The sequence below is a fragment of the Narcine bancroftii genome, chromosome 8, assembly GCF_036971445.1.
Source record: "Narcine bancroftii isolate sNarBan1 chromosome 8, sNarBan1.hap1, whole genome shotgun sequence".
NCBI classification, from domain to species: Eukaryota; Metazoa; Chordata; class Chondrichthyes; order Torpediniformes; family Narcinidae; genus Narcine; species Narcine bancroftii.
The window spans coordinates 76,961,950-76,978,543 of record NC_091476.1 but is presented as its reverse complement, the minus strand read 5'-3'; the positions used below and the strand labels follow the sequence as shown (position 1 = coordinate 76,978,543).

General features: G+C 47.6%; 1 protein-coding gene across 21 annotated transcripts in view; it reads right to left on the bottom strand.

Moving 5' to 3' along the window:
* LOC138740935 (neurexin-2-like) overlaps positions 1-16,594 on the bottom strand; it is an 838,414-nt gene that overhangs the window by 718,025 nt on the left and 103,795 nt on the right. For 17 of the 21 annotated variants that reach the window (XM_069894295.1, XM_069894297.1, XM_069894296.1 and 14 more), the window contains one exon: positions 13,564-13,593. The exons of the other annotated variants lie outside the window; for them this stretch is intronic. In XM_069894295.1, the coding sequence (XP_069750396.1) occupies positions 13,564-13,593 (30 nt within the window). The remainder of the gene's footprint in view (positions 1-13,563; positions 13,594-16,594) is intronic. 21 annotated transcript variants of the gene reach the window in all.

Sequence of the window (16,594 nt, the reverse complement as noted above, 5' to 3'; positions counted from 1 at the left end):
AGCCAAGAATAAGTGAGTTTCGCAGCCCCTGGACAAACTTGTTCAACACCCTAGTTTTCCACCTGGCCACCTCTGCCTGCAGTTTCCCCCATATTCCTCCTTCCTATCCACATGTCCATCTAAATGGCTTTTAAAGGTTAAAACTGTACCCACCTCTGGCTGCTCATTCTAAACACCCACCACCCTCCATGTGATAAAGTTACCTCTCAAGTCCCTTTTAACAACAACATTTATATTTTTCAGATTTATTGTCAGGCGTGACTTCACATACAACCCTGAGATTCTTTTTCCTGCGGGCCAGCCAGAATTACCACTAATTGGTAGAGCAAAGAAAAAAATTGTCCACAACGTACACAAATATAAACAAATAAAGAAATGTGAACAAATCGACTGTACAGTGACAGATCCTGTGAAGTGATGCATTTTGGAGGGACAAACCAGAAGGCTAAGTACAGGGTGAATGGTCAGTTATTTAAGAATGTGGATGAACAGAGGGACTTGGGGTCCAAATCCATATATCCCTCAAGGTCGCCGCAAGGTTGATAGGGTAGTGAAGAAGGCCGATGGGACACTGGGTTTCATTAGTCAGGGGATTGAGTTCAGGAGTCGAGAGGTCACGTTGCAACTCTACAAATCTCTGGTGAGACCCCACTTGAAGTATTGTGTTCAGTTCTGGTCACCTCATTACAGGGAGGATGTGGAAACTGCAGAGAGGGGGCAGAGGGGATTCACCATAGGATGTTGCCTGGATTGGGAAACAAGTCTCATGAGGGAAGATTAGCAGAGCTGGAGGTTAGCTCCTCTCTGGAGCAAAGAAGGATGAGAGGAGACTTGATAGAGGTTGACAAGATTCTGAGAGGCATAGACAGAATGTGGACGGCCAGCGCCTGTTTTCCAGGGTGGGATCAGTAAACATCAGAGGATGTCTGTATAAAGTGAAGGGAGGGAAGTTTAGGGGAGACGTCAGGGGGAAGTTTTTTACACAGAGAGTTGTGGGGGTCTGGAATGTCTTGCTAGGGATGATAGTGGAGGCTGGAACATTAGGGACATTTAAGAGACTCTTAGATAGAAACACGGATGAAAGGAAAATAGAGGATTACAGAGTAGGGAGGATTTAGTACTTTTTTTAAAGGAATATATGGGTTGGCACAATATTGTGGGCCAAAGAGCCTGTACTGTGCTGGAATGTTCTATGTTCTAGAATCTAGAATGGGGAGTTGGCTAGCATAAACTGGGAAAGATGACATTAATGCCATCCAGTTGGAGGGCTCCCAGATGGAAGATGAGGTCTTGCTCCTCCAAATTTGCAGATGGTCTCAGACTGACAGTGCAGAGACCATGAACAGACAGGCCAGCGAGGGAATGGGGTAGGGAATGGGGCTTCCGCGTGCAGTGATTCCGTCATCAAGTTGCAGCAGCCATGGTGTTCCAGTAATGCAGCAACCCTGATGTTGGGTGTAAATACGCAGTGACCACCCCTCCCTCTCCCACCCCCACACCTCCCCATCAGTGGGATGAAGTGACAACTGCCACTACTGCAGTCGTTGTGTTGACAGACAGGGCTACAGTTCCAAACTGCAGGAGTGAAGTGAATCAATCACGGGGTTGCAGCGATGCAGTCACTGGGATGTAGTAGTGTGGTGACCCTGTCGTTGGGTTGCAGTGGTGAATATTTGCAGTCATGCAGTAACCCTGTCGCTGAGTTTGTTATCAAACTCCTGGGATCAGCAATCCATCAAATTAGAGTCGAAAGTTCAAATACTCCCCAGACGCGGTAAATCCAGTTCAGTGAAATCGCCACATTCGTCACTGTCAATAGACATCCACTCCTCTAGAGCAGTTGGACCTCCTTGTGCTGCCTGTCCTCACACAGAGATCCAGCCTGCCCTGACATGGCCACACGGCCTGTCCCAACACGGTCACACGGTCTGCCCTCACACAGACAAACGGCCTACCCTCACACGGATTGCCCTGTCACGGTCTGCCCTGTCATGGCCACATGGCCTGCCCTCACACGGCCACATGCCCTGCCCTCACACAGACACACGGCCTGCCCTGTCATGGCCACATGGCCTGCCCTGTCACGACCACACAGCCTGTCCTCACTCAGCCTGCCCTGACGTGGCCACATGGCCTGCCCTCACATGGCCTGCCCTCACTCGGCCACACGGTCTGCCCTCACACAGCCTGCCCTGAAACGGCCACATGGCCTGCCCTCAAATGGCCTGTGCTGACACGGCCATACAGCCTGCCCTGACACAGCCCATTTAGCCCAGAGTCTGCTCTGCCATTCCATCATAAGTTGTTCCATTGTTCCACTGCACGGCTTTAAAAACCTGTCTTAAATACACCCAATGACCCGGCCTCCACAACCACCCGTGGCAACAAATTCCATAGATCCACTGCCCTCTGGCTGAAGAAATTCCTCTGCGTCTTTATTCAATCCTGAAGTTATTCCCTCTTGTCCTGGACTTTCCCATTGTGGGGAACAACCTTTCGAATGGCTCTGATAGGTCAGTGGTTAGAGCACTGGTCTTGTAAACTGGGGTCGCAGGTTCATTCCTCGCTGGGACCTCATTTCTGTGAGGGGTGCTGGACTAGTGGTGACTCTCTGTCTACCTTACAGTAGACAAATTTAAAGAATTTCATGCATGTTACATGATAATAACCTTCCCCTTTCTACATCGACTCTGTCCACGCTTTTCAACATTCAAAATATTTCAACGAGGTCCCCCCACCCCAGTCACCATTCTCCTAAATCCCAACAAGCTGTCAAACGCTCCTTAGTGTGGTAACCTTTTCATTCCCGGAATCATCCTGGTGCACATGTGCACTGCCTATTTTAACTGAGAAGGCCATTCAGCCCAATTACAGCACTTCTGGGAAGTAGCCCAGGAACTCCTGTTACAGTGCAGTAACAGTAACCAGTGGGATTCAGACCAGAATCAATGTGTCCCAGTCAGGAAGAAGAGCCAGGAGGATGAGAACTGGGAACGATAGATAAAGAGCCTTAATGTAAATTTACCTAAATCGGAAAAGGAAGCATTTGTAACATTGAGGATGCAGAAATCAGACTGGACTTTTAAAGAGGCCCGGTTGGCCTAGCGGTTAGCGTAACTCCATTACAGCGCCAGCGATCGGGACCGGGGTTCAAATCCCACGCTGTCTGTGAGGAGTTCTCCCAGTGTCTGCATGGGGTTTCCCCAGGGGCTCTGGTTTCCTCCCACCATTCAAAATGTACCAGGGGTTGTAGGTCAACTGGGTGGCACGGACTTGTGGGGCTGTATGTCTAAATTAAAAAAAATAAATTTAAAAACAAATTAATTTTTTTTTAAATATAAACCTCAATGATGAAGAAAATAGAAACAGGAAATGAGAAGAAGTAAAGGGGGCCATAAATTGTCTCCAATAGTTGGTACTGACAAAAATCAGGATCAGAATTTATTGTCATGAACGTGTCACGAAAATCATTATTTTGTGGCAGCTTCACAGGTGAAAATATCACTACGAATTACATTTTAAAAATGAATAAATTAGTGCAAAAAGGAGAGAAAGTGAGGCCGTGTCTGGGGGTCATTGCCTGTTCAAGAATCTTATGGCAGAGGGAAGCTGTCCTTGTCCTGCTGGCTGCTTGTCTTCAGGCTCCTGGACCTCCTTCCCAATGGCACCAGAGTGAAGAGGCCATGGCCTGGGTGGCAGGGGGTCCTTGAGGATAGAGACTCACCACCTCTTGTAGACATCCTCGATGGTGTGGTGCCCATGATGGCGCGGTGCCCGTGATGGCGCAGGCCGAGTTCACAACCCTCTGGGGTCCTTTCCTGTCCTGTGTGTTGGCCCCTCTGAACCAGCGATGCAACCAGTCAGAAGGCTCTCCACAAAATTTGCGAGTGTCTTTCATGACATGAAGTCTCGCCTTCTTCGTGATTACATCGACATGGAGGCCTCAGGACAGATCCTCGGAGATGTTGACCCCCAGGAACTTGAAGTTCTTGACCCTCCCCACTCCATCATCAGATCAGCCGTGACCTCATTGAACGATGGGGCAGGCTCAACGAACCAAATGACTGACTCCTGCTCCTGTTATACTCAGGAACAGGCGGGAACTGATTTTATGGGCCGAGCAGCCTTGTTGGCTGTGCCCCAGTCTGAAAGGTAGAGTGCTGGCTAGCAGGTCGGGCAGCGTCTGTGGAGGTAGGAGGTGAATGCCAACACCCTGCATCAGGATCGAGAGGGAAGCGGAAAGACTGACACTTGGGGTGGGGGGAGGTGAGGAATCACGACTGACAGGTGAAAGGTGGAAACCAGATCAGGACTGGGCTCGCGTTCCAACCATATTTCTGGTTGAAGACACCTCCATGTAATTTGCAGTCAGTGGATGAGGGGCAGTTTCTCACACCTTCTTCAGCTTTGGAAAAAGCTTACTGGTGGAGTATAGAACAAGCTCATCTCCATCCAGTTAGCCTTCTAGACTCGGTCAATTTCCCTGCATCTTTCTCAGCGAAACATGAAAGTCTGCAGATGCAGCGATTGTAGCAAAATAAGTAAATGCTGGAGAAACTCAGCCGGTCTCGCAGCGTCCGTAGGAGGTAAAGACACATGACTGACATTTCAGGCCTGAGCCCTTCCTCAAGGAACAAGCAAAGAACAGGAAGGCATCAGAATAAAGACTGAAGACCGGCTGGGAGAAGGGACAGACCAACAAAAGATATGATAAGAGGAAAGGTGAGAATTGATTTTGGTTTCATGAAAGGAGAGCAAAGGGAAGAGAGACAGGGAGATAGAGCTGGGGGGGGGGGGGAAATGACGGGGTGGATGGGGGGGGGAAGAAAAGAGGGGAGGTTTAACAGAAATTGGAGGAGTCGAAGTTAATGCTATCCAGTTGGAGGGCGCCCAGATAGAAGATGACGTCCTTCCTCAAATTTGTAGATGGACTCAGTCTGGCTGTGCACGAGACCACAGACAAATCTTGAAATTTCGAATGAGTCTAGTTCTGGTCGCCTCATTACAGGAAGGATGTGGAAGCTGAAGAGAGGGGGCAGAGGAGATTTACCAGGATGTTGCCTGGATTGGGAAACGTGTCTCATGAGGCAAGGTTAGCAGAGCTGGGACTTGTCTCTCTGGAGCGAAGAAGGATGAGAGGTGACTTGATAGAGATTGATAAGATTCTGAGAGGCATAGATAGGCAATGCCTGTTTCCCAGGGTGGGAACAGCAAACACCAAAGGACATCTGTACACAGTGAAGGGAGGGAAATTTAAGGGAGATGTCAGGGGTTAATTTTTCACACAGAGTTACGGGGGCTGGAATGCCTTGATGGGAGTGGTGATGGAGGCTGGAACATTAGGGCATTTAAGAGACTCTTAGTCAGGCCCTTGGATGAAAGAGAAATGGAAGGTTATGAGCATTACGTAGTTCAGATTGTGGGTAGGTTTACATGGGTCAGCACAACATTGTGGGTTGAAGGGTCTGCACTGTGCTGGATTGTTCTGTTTTGCAAAAGTCACCGGGCTGCATAGAGCATTTGATCATTTGTACCTCCACGCCCTGGCGCCATGACCCTTGAGAGCAAGGTTGCTCTATTAGACACTCAGTCAGATTTAATTCCACTCTCCTGGACACCCGTGCAGTCAAACGTGTTTTCCTGAAGCTAAGCTATTATTTGGAGCTCATTTTATGCTTTGCTAAAAGCTTGTGGTGAGAGGTATTCAATGACACATCATTATCCCCAGACAGATCAAGTGGTGTGACCTACACCAGCCCAGAGCACATAATTCAGGGAGTTCCACACCTTAGAAGAACCATTGTGAGATATAATCCACACTTTGGTGTCTAATCGTTCTTTGGAATCTGTTCAGAGTGGAGGGAGGAACATTCAGGGGTGTGTTTGTTTACACGGAGAATCATGGGGGCCCTGGAATGCCTTGCCAGGGGGTGGTGGTGGTGGCTGAAACACTGAGGGGATTTAAGAGACAGGCCCATGGATGGAAGAAAAATACAGGGTTATGGGGTGGGGAGGGTTGATAACATTTGGTAGGACTATATGGGTTGGTACAACATCGAGGGCCAAAGTACAGTATTGTGCTATAGTGTTCTATGTTCAAGGACGTGTCTTCAACCAGAAATATGGTTGGAACGCAAGCCCAGTCCTGATCTGGTTTCCACCTTTCACCTGCCAGTCGTGATTCCTCACCTCCCCCCACCCCAAGTGTCAGTCTTTCCACTTCCCTCTCGATCCTGATGCAGGGTATTGGCATTCACCTCCTACCTCCACAAACGCTGCCCAACCTGCTGGCCAGCGCTCTACCTTTCAGACTGGGGCACAGCCAACAAGGCTGCTCGGCCCATAAAATCAGTTCCCGCCTGCTCCTGAATATAACAGGAGTAGGAGTCAGCCATTTGGCTCATTGAGTCTGCCCCATCGTTCAATGAGGTCACGGCTGATCTGATGATGGGCTCATCTTCACTGACCTGCCTTTTCCCCATATCCCGTAATTCGCCTATGATGTAGAAATCTCTCCAACCTTGTCTTAAATCTATTTACTGAGGTCAATGGGCAGCGAATTCTTCAGATTCCCCACCCTCTTGGAAAGGCAGCTCCTCCTCATTTCCATCCTAAATCTACTCCCCTGGATATTAAGGTTATGTCCCCTCGTTTTGGTCTTCCCCCACCACAAGGAACAACTTACCGACCTCTATCTTATCTATACCTTTCAGAATTTTATAACAGTGACCCAGATGGTCCCATTTTATCCTGTTTCCCTGTCGGAAGCTCTGATTGGATCTGCTTTTCCCTCCTGAATTATAAGCACCAGATCCCACTCATCGCCTTTGGATCATCTGCTGATCTCTGTAACCCAGGACGATCAGCTCACTGACCGTTCATCCCCATCATCCAAACGTTTGCTGACTGTTAGTCCCACTCTCGTGAACACAAGGGAACAGAGGGTGAGCAAATTTAAGTCTCTGGGAGTCACTATCTAGGAGGATCTTTCTTGGACCCAATGCACTAACGACATCAAGAAGAAAGCACGTCAGTGCCTCTACTTCCTCAGGAGTTTGCGGGGGTTCGGTACGACATCGGACACCCTGGCAAATTTCTACAGAGGTGTGGTGGAAAGTGTGCTGACTGGATGCATCATGGTCTGGTACGGGAACACCAATACCCATGAGCGTAAAGCCCTGCAAACAGTCCAGGACATCACAGGCAAAACCCTCCCCACTGTCGAAAACATCTACGGAAAACGCTGCCGTCGGTGAGCAGCAGTGATCATCAAGGACCCATCCCACCCAGTACATGCTCCGTTCTCGCTGTTGCCATCAGGAAAGAGGTCTAGGGGCCACAGGACTTGCACCACCAGGTTCAGGAGCAGCTACTACCCCTCCACCGTCAGACTCCTCAATGACAAACTCAATCGGGGACTCATTTACGGACTCTGACTTGTGCACTTTATTAATTTTATTCTCTCTGTTTTGCACAGTCAGTTGTTTACATTTCTTTAACTGTTTACATGTGTACATTGTGGACAGTTTTTTTTGCATTACCAATAAGTGGTAATTCTGCCTGGCCCACAGGGAAAAGAACCTCAGGGCTGTACGTGGTGATATGTATGAACTCTGGGAATAAATCAGAACATTCAACTTTAAGCTTATAAACTCAATGCCAACCCCATCTCTCCTCAGACCACAGTACCACCATCGCAGGAACCAGTCTGGTGAACCAGTCCCTGCACTCCCTCAACTGCAAGGGCATCTGTTCCTCAGTTCAGGTGGACACACTCCTCACAAGGCTCCAGGTATGATCTTTCTGAGGCCTGGGAGAATTGTCACTTTGCTGTTAATTCGGGTTCAGTTGGAAGTTGCTGCAACGTCCTCAAAATCAAGATGGAAAAATGGGCTGAAAAGTGGCTGATGGGGTTTAATGCAGACAAGTGTGAGGGGTTGCATTTTGGAAGGGCAAACCAAGAAAGGACGTACATGGTAAATGGTCGGGCACTGAGGAGTGCAGTAGAACAGAGGGATCTGGGAATACAGATACATAATTCCCTGATAGTGGAGTCCCAGTTTACTTCCCTTATCTCCAGTCTGATCATGTTATAATTTTTCCTTCCATAATTAGAACATAGAACACTACAGCACAGAATAGGCCCTTCAGCCATCAACGTTCTGACCCATATATCCCACAAAAATGTATTAAACCCTCCCGACCCCATAACCTTCTATTTTCCTTCCATCCATGGACCTGTCTAAGAGTCTCATAAATGCCCCCAATATTCCAGCCTCCACCACCACCACCTGGCAAGGCATTCCAGGCCCCCACAACTCTCTGTGTAAAAAACCTCCCCCTGACATCTCCCCTCAACTTCCCTCCCTTCACTTTGTACAGACGTCCCCTGGTGTTTGCAACTCCTGCCCTGGGAAAGCAATTTTCACAAGATACGGGAGCAAAAGGATGACACGAAGGTTGGAGGGGTTGTGGATGGAGCTGAAGGTTGTCGTAAGTTACAAGAGAATATAGACAGGATGAAGAGTTGGGCGGAAAAGTGGCAGATGGAGTTCAATCCAGATCAGTGTGAGATGATGATTTTGGAAGGTCAAGCCAGAAGAGTGAGAACAGGGTTAATGGTCGGTTATTAACAGTGGGGAGGAACAGAGGGTCCTTGGGGTCCAAATCCAAACATCCCTCAAGGACACTGCACAGGTTGATAGGATAGTTAAGAAGGCTGATGGGATGTTGGGCTTCATTAGTCAGGGGTTTTACTCCAGGAGTCAAGAGGCCATGTTGCAACTTAACAAATCTTTGGTGTGACCCCACTTAAAGTATTGTGTTCAGTTCTGGTCACCTCATTACTGGAAGGATGTGGAAGCCATGGAGAGGGGGCAGAGGAGATTCACCAGGATGTTGCCTGGATTGGGAAACAAGTCTCATGAGGCCAGATTGGCAGAGCTGAGACTTTTCTCTCTGGAGTGAAGAAGGATGAGAGGAGACTTGATTGAGGTCGACAAGATTCTGAGAGGCGTAGACAGGGTGGACGGCCAGCACCTGTATCCCAGGGTGGGATCAGCAAACACCAGAGGACGTCTGTACAAAGTGAAGGGAGGGAAGTTTAGGGGAAGACATTAGGGGGAAGTGTTTTTACATAGAGAGTGGTGGATGCCCAAAATGCACCGTAACTGGACCTTCAGGACCATGATCCCAAGATGCCCAAATGCACCCTCGTGACCAATCAACCTGACAACCCCATACATGTTTGGAATGGTGGGAGGAAGCCAGAGCACCTGGAAACCCATGCAGACACGGGGAGTAATACGCAAACTCCTTGCACACAGCGCCAATTCAAACCTGGTTAATAGCACTGCACCTCCCACTACACTAACAGTGGTGCTTCAAGAAACTTTCCTGATTGCACTATCAACCTCTGGCAGTGAAGACATCCTAGTCAACCATAGAACCATAGTTCCCGCTAATGACCCCATAAACTTTACCTCTTTCACCATTAACTCATGTCCTCTGGTTTGTATCTCATCCACCCTCAGTGGGAAAAGCCGACCTACATTTACTATGTCTGTCCCCCTCATAATTTTAAATACCTCCATCAAATCTCCCCTCATTCTTCTACACTCCAAGGAATAAAGTCCGTGTCTATTTAACCTTTCCCTGTGACTCAGTTCCTGATGTCTGGGCAAAATCCTAGTAAATCTTCTCTGCCCTCTTTCTATCTGATTGATAGCTTTCCTGTTGTTCAGTGACCAAAACTGCACACAATTCTCCAAATTTGGCCTCACCAATATCTTATACAACTTTATCATATCATCCCAACTCCTGGACTCAATCCTTTGATTTATAAAGGCCAAGATGCCAAACGCTCTCTCTACAACCCTGTCCACCTGTGATGCCATTTTCAGGGAATTATGCATCTGTATTCCCAGATCCCTCTGTTCTACCGCACTCCTAAGTCCCTGACCGTTCACCGTGTACATCCTTTCTTGGTTTGTCCTTCTAAAATGCAGCATCTCACACTTGTCTGCATTAAACTCCATCAACCATTTTGCAGCCCATTTTTACAGCTGGTCCAGATCCCTCTGCAAACTTTGAAAACCTTCTTCGCCATCCACAACCCCTCCAATCTTAGGGTTATCTGCAAACTTGCTGATCCACTTTCCCACATTATCATCCAGATCATTGATATAAACGACAAACAACAATCCTCCGGCTCCACACCCATGGCTAAGGACATGTTAATTATTTCTGCCAGAGCCCCTGCAATTTCTACACCAGCCTCCCTCAAAATCCGAGGGAATGTCTAATTGTCAGACCCTGGAGATTTATCCACCCTTATTTGCTTTAAGACAGCAAGCACCTTCTCCTCTTTAATCTGTGTACGTCCCATGACCTCACTGCTTGTTTTCCTGACTTCCCACGACTCTCTGCCCTTTTCCTGAGTGAAAACTGATGAAAATACACATTGAAAATCTCCCATCTCTTCTGGTTCCACACAAAGCCAACCTCTCTGATCTTCAAGGGGACTTATTTTGTCCGTTACTATCCTTTTGCCCTTAATGAACCTGTAGAAACTCTGAGGATTTTCCTGCCCATTGTCGCTAAAGCAACCTTGTGTGTTCTTTGACCCTTCCCGATTTCTTTCTTGAGATTTTTCTTGTATTTTTAATACCCCTCAAGATCCTCATTTGCTCCGTGTGGCCGATACCTGTTCTACCCCTCTCCCTTCTCCCCAACATCCCTCGAAAACCAAGGTTCCCTCTGCCTGCTAACCTTGCTTTTGATCCTGGCAGGAACATACAAACTCTCTACTCAAAATTTCCCCTTTGAAGGGCCTCCACTCTCCTCGCACGTCCTTGCCCGAAAACAACTGATCCCAATCCAGGCATTCTCAATCCTTTCTCAGTCCCTCAAAATCGGCCTTTCTCCAATTCAGAATCTCATCCCGAGGCCCAGACCCATCCATAATTAACATGACATTATGATTACTGGACCCAAAATGTCCCCCTACACTTACTTCAGTCACCCATCCTGTCTTGTTCCCTAATAGGAGATCCAGTGCTGCCCTCTCTCTAGTTGGTCCCTCTATATATTGATTTAGAAAACTTACCTGAACACATTTGACAAACTCCAACTTTTACAGTGTGGGAGTCCCGGTCAATAGTGGAAAATTAAAATCCCCTCTTATCACAACGTTGTTTCCTGCCATCTCTCTACAGATTTGCTCCTCCGATTTTCTTTGACCTTCAGAATGTCTATAATACAACCCCATGAGTGTGGTCCCACCTTTCCCGTTCCTCAGCTCCACCTCATATACCCCAGTCAACGAGCCCTCTGGCCTGTCCTGCTGAGCACAGCTGGAATATTTTCCCTGAGATTCCTCCCTCTTTCATCCCCCGTGTTCTAATGCGTCTAAAGCAATGGAAGCCTGGAACATTGAGTTGCCAGTCATGCCCTTCCTGGGTGGGAAGATTGGAACAATTGGGTGTTCAAACCCTGGAGTGCAGGAGGGCTGAGGGGGAGGGACAACGGAGATGTTTCTTCAAAGATGTTTACCCTGGCTGATGGACAGGAGGATAAGGGCTCAGCTGTTGAGAATTGAAACAAGGAATATTCCTTCATTGGATGGTGGTGAATTGACAGAAATTTCCAGGGGCTCAGTCACTGGGTTTGTTTGGAATAGAGATGAACCAATTTCTGGAAATTCAGGCATGAAGGGATACGAGGAACATGCAAGAAAACAGTGTGAGGCAAATCAGCCACGATCGTCAGGGACGGCAGAGCTGTGTCGAGCAGTTGAAAGACCTCCCTGTGATTCTAATTCTGACGTCGTTGCCAGATCTCAGATTTACTGTCAGAGTCCATATGTGAGATCACACAAAACCTTGAGATTCTTTTCCCTGTGGGCCAGGCAGAATTACCACGGATTAGTAGTGCAACTGTCCAGAACGTACACGTGTAAACAGATAAATGCAAACAAACTGACTGTGCAAAACAGAGAGAAAAATCTATAAAGTGCACAAGTCAGAGTCCATAAACGAGTCCCCGATTGAGTTTGTTGTTGAGGAGTCTGATGGTGGAGGGGGAGCAGCTGTTCCTGAACCTGGTGGGGCGAGTCTTGTGGCCTATTGACCTCTTTCCTGATGGCAGCAGTGAGAACAGAGTGTGTGCTGGGTCGGGTGGGTCCTTGATGATCGCTGCTGCTCTCCAACAGCAACATTCCCCATAGACGTTCTCAATGGTGGGGAGGGTTTTGCCTGTGGTGTACTGGGCTGTGCCGACTACCTTTTGCAGGTCTTACTAGATTACATTTGCAGTAGGAGAGTCCCATCTTCAGTCAATGCATTAAGTGCCATGGCAACATACAGCGTGTTGAGTTCCCAAAGTTTGTGGCCCATTCTAGGGTTCAAGGTCAGGAGTAAAAACTTCAGCATCTGCCGACTTTCACATCACACTCGAAGTCAGGAGGACTAGCAAGCAGGCCAACTCAACAAGTCAAAACAAGATCAAGAAAACGGTCTAAGGGAACGGCTGGAAACTGAATAAGTTGGCCAACGATGCCACGGTGGAGAGGCAGTGAGGGAGAGGCACACCCACAACCTTGTCCTCAACATTAGCAAAACAAAGGAGATGTTTGTGGACCTCAGTGAGGGCTCAGTAATGGAGAGGGTCAAGAACTTCAAATTCTTGGGGGTTAACATCTCTGAAGGTCTATCCTGGGGCCTTCATGTCAATGGGTTCATGAAGAAGGCTCGCCAGCGGCTAGACTTTGTGAGGAATTTGAGGAGATTCGACACGTCACTGAAGACTCTTGAAAACTTCTACAGGTGGACCATGGAGAGCATTCTGGCTGGTTGCATCACTGCCTGGTACAGAGGTGTCAATGCGCAGGACAAGAATAAACTCCAGAGGGTTGTGAACTCAGCCTGCAACATTACGGGGCACCATTCCATTGAGGACATCTATGTGAGGTGGTGTCTGAAGAAAACAGACTCTAACCTCACCACCCGAGCCGTGCCCTCTTCACTCCGCTACCATCAGGAAGGAGGTCCAGGAGCCTGAAGCGGCACAAAGACAGCTTCATCCCCTCTGCCATCAGACTCCTGAACGGGCAACGAACCCCAGACATGGCCTCACATTGACTTTTTCTTGCACGATTTTGATTTATTGTCACTCGGTGGTTTATAGAAATGGTTGCTCGCGAAGCTGCCACCAAACAATGAATTTCGTGACACATTAATGACGATTCTGAAATCGGTACTCACATTTTATTTGGGACACATCCCAAATACACACTAGTTCACCTCCCCCCCCCCCCTCAAATACCCCCTCAAATTATCCATGCATCAGAAACGTCAATAAAAGAGTCAAGACACACAGATTCACTCAATGAGAAGCGGATGCAATCGTTCTCCCAGGAAGGTCAAAATCCATGTACAACACCAGACTTCGGAGAAAGGGTTGGAGGTGAGGGGAGGAGCTATCTAAGATGATATGGTTCAACGACACCGGGAGAAGAACAAAAGGAGATGCAAGCCAAAAGAAAGAAATAATAAAGGCCATTACCTTGGCTGCTTAACATCAGGTGAGCTGGACCTTGAAGAGGAAGAAAATTAAGAACACAATAAAGAAAAGGTCAAAATTTTATGGAAAGAATATGAGTTTTTTTGTCACAATTACAGATTCAATTTGTGACAGGCATCTGCATTCGAGAAAGATGCCCAAAAAAAAGGTCAAAATGAAACACTCAGAATACAAAAAGCATTCAGCAGGTCACACGATGCTGACTAATGCTTTTTCATAAAGTTAATGGAATAGGAAGCACATAAACACAGAAATATTCCCCATTCACAACCAGACTTGGTCAACGCAATACATACGAGGCCAGGGGGATGGGAGGAGGGGAAGGCTGTCAAGGGCTTAGAAGACCCACAGAACCCAGCGGTGGAGAGGGGGTACAGAACCCAGCGGTGTTGAGGGGTTACAGTACTCAGCGGTGAAGAGGGGGTACAGTACCCAGTGATGGAGAGGAGATACAGAACACAGTGGAGGAGAAGGGGTACAGTACCCAGCGGTGGAGAATGGATATAGCACCCAGTGCTGGAGAGGGGATACAGTACCCCGCGTTGGAGAGGGGGTACAGTACTCAGCAGTAGAGAGTGGGTACAGAACCCAGCAGTGGAGAGGGGATACAGTACCCAGTGGTGGAGAGTGGGTACATAACCCAGCGGTGGAGTGGGGGTATAGTACCCAGTGGTGGAAAGGGGATAAAGTACTCGGTGGTGGAGAGCGGATACAGTAACCAGCAGTGGAGGGGGGTACAGTACCCGGCAGTGGAGAGGGGATTCAGTACCCGGTAGTGGAGAAGGGATACAGTACCCGATGGTGGACGGGTCTTGTGTTCTCAAACAGGCAGATGCAGAGGGAGTTAACAGTGAGAGACGTGTCCTCACTGAGATTTCTTATTTAGCCACCAGACTGGGAAATATTCAGGTGGAATGAAATATCCTCCATCTCCCAACTCCCCCTCACAAATTAGGGCTCTCTGGGACACCGATTCAAGAAACCCTGATTCTCAACATCTGACCCACATCGCAGAGATATCCCTGGTGAGGAAATTAAAATGAACCTTGAGCCATGAGAGGGAACAGAATTTAACAGGTCTTGAGCAACTTGTATGAGACAGGGTCAAACAACTCAGGCCCATTCTCATTCTGCTTATGTCCTTGTGGAGAAGAGGCCTGAGATATCATTTGAGCCTTTAAATGAAGGCCACATTCTCACTCATTTTCATTCCCTCGGACCTCAGAAGGGTAAGGTTGCTCTATCAATCCAGGGGTTTGAGGTAAGATTCCAGAGAAACTAAAAGGGAAAGGTCCTTAAGAAGCACGCAGGTCAAACACAGGACACAGAAAGCAGTTCGCTGAGACATTTGGTGTCATGGAACAAACAGTACAGCCTTTCAGCTCTCAAGGTTAACACCAAACCTGGTGCCAAATTACACCCTGTCTCTTTGCTTCCAACATCCCGCCATTCTCTGCACAGTCGTGCTTCTGCCTCATACCAGAAACTATTTATTGACATGTAATAAAGACATAGAAATGGCAGAAAAACTCAGCAGGTCTTGCGGCATCTGTAGGAGGTAACAATGTGAAGTGAACCCCCAGCAACCGGCAAACCAATCGATGAAAACAAATTTTAAACAGTAAAATAAATTAAAATAAAATAATAGGTAAAAAAATACGCATGTTTAAAATTGTAATTGTTCCCTGAGTGACACACTGACCTGTGGTGAAGGTGGGAGTAAATATCCAGCCAGCAGAGACCTTGGTCGGGCTTTGCTCGTAGCAGCTGTTTGGATAAAGTCGTGTGAACCAGCGACGGCGTCACCCAGGCTGAAGAACGGGTCGATGCCGCTCGCCATTGGGGCGACGCTCTTAAAGTGTCTCCTTGTCCCTGCTCAGTAAGAGTCAGAGGTTGTATCTGTAAACTTTTGGGGGAGGGGAATGTTATGGTTGTTCTTTCAAGAAGAACGACTTTACATGGGTTGATCAATTAACCAACTTTATTTTTCTTGAGTTACTTCCACTGTCTTCAACAAAAATAAAGTCAGTTAATTAATCAACCCACGTAAAGTCGTTCTTCTTGAAAGAACAAGCATAACATGGTGTCAAGTGTCTGAGTGAGTAAGCAAAGACAATGGTTCATAAACATGGATAAGTTAAATTCTCCCACACTGATGCAGTTTACTGGCAATCTAACCGATAATTGGAAGCACTTCAAACAGCGATTCATCATTTATTTAGAGGTTGGTATAGCGGGAGGGACCGATGGAAAATGGAAAGCGTCTATATTTTTGCGTGTGATGCCTTGGTCATCTATAACAGTTTTCAAATCAATGAGGCAGCTTTCGCATTGGATACCCTGATGACAAGATTTGAGGAGTATTTTGTTCCAAGTAAAAGTGTCACATTTGAGAGATTCAAGTTTTTCTCCTGTGACCAGAAACAAGGTATGACCAATACTTCACCAAGCATCACACACTGAGTAAGTCCTGTGAATTTGGAGATTTGAAAACTCACTCATTGGAGACAATACTTTGTGGAATCCCAGATAATGAGCTTAGAGAGAGACTGTTGCATGAAGAAAGATTTGACACTGAAAAAGGCTGTGAAGGGCAGCATAGACCACCCGAGCACAAGCTAAGGAGCTGCACAGGATAGACACGGCAGCGCATGCAGTGAAGGGAGATAGGCAGAGAACCAGGAGTTTCCCAGAGCAACTGCGAAGCAAAGTGGTAAGCCCAAACAGCAAATGCAGCAGGTGCGGAGGTCGACATATTCCAAAGACGTGTCCTGCCTACGGAAAGTCCTGCGATAAATGTGGGAAGAAGAATCACTTTGTAAGGTGCTGCAAGGCAGGGGATGAGGAATTCTTCATGGATTCACTATAGACAGCTGCAGGCCAGAAGACTGAGATGCAATCTTTACTCCAAGCTTCTTCAAGAGAATCACTTTTCTCATCACCATCAAGGGAGTCCCTTGTATGAATTGCTTCGAACCTCTGGTCCCATCTTTGACATGGACAGTGAGACAGA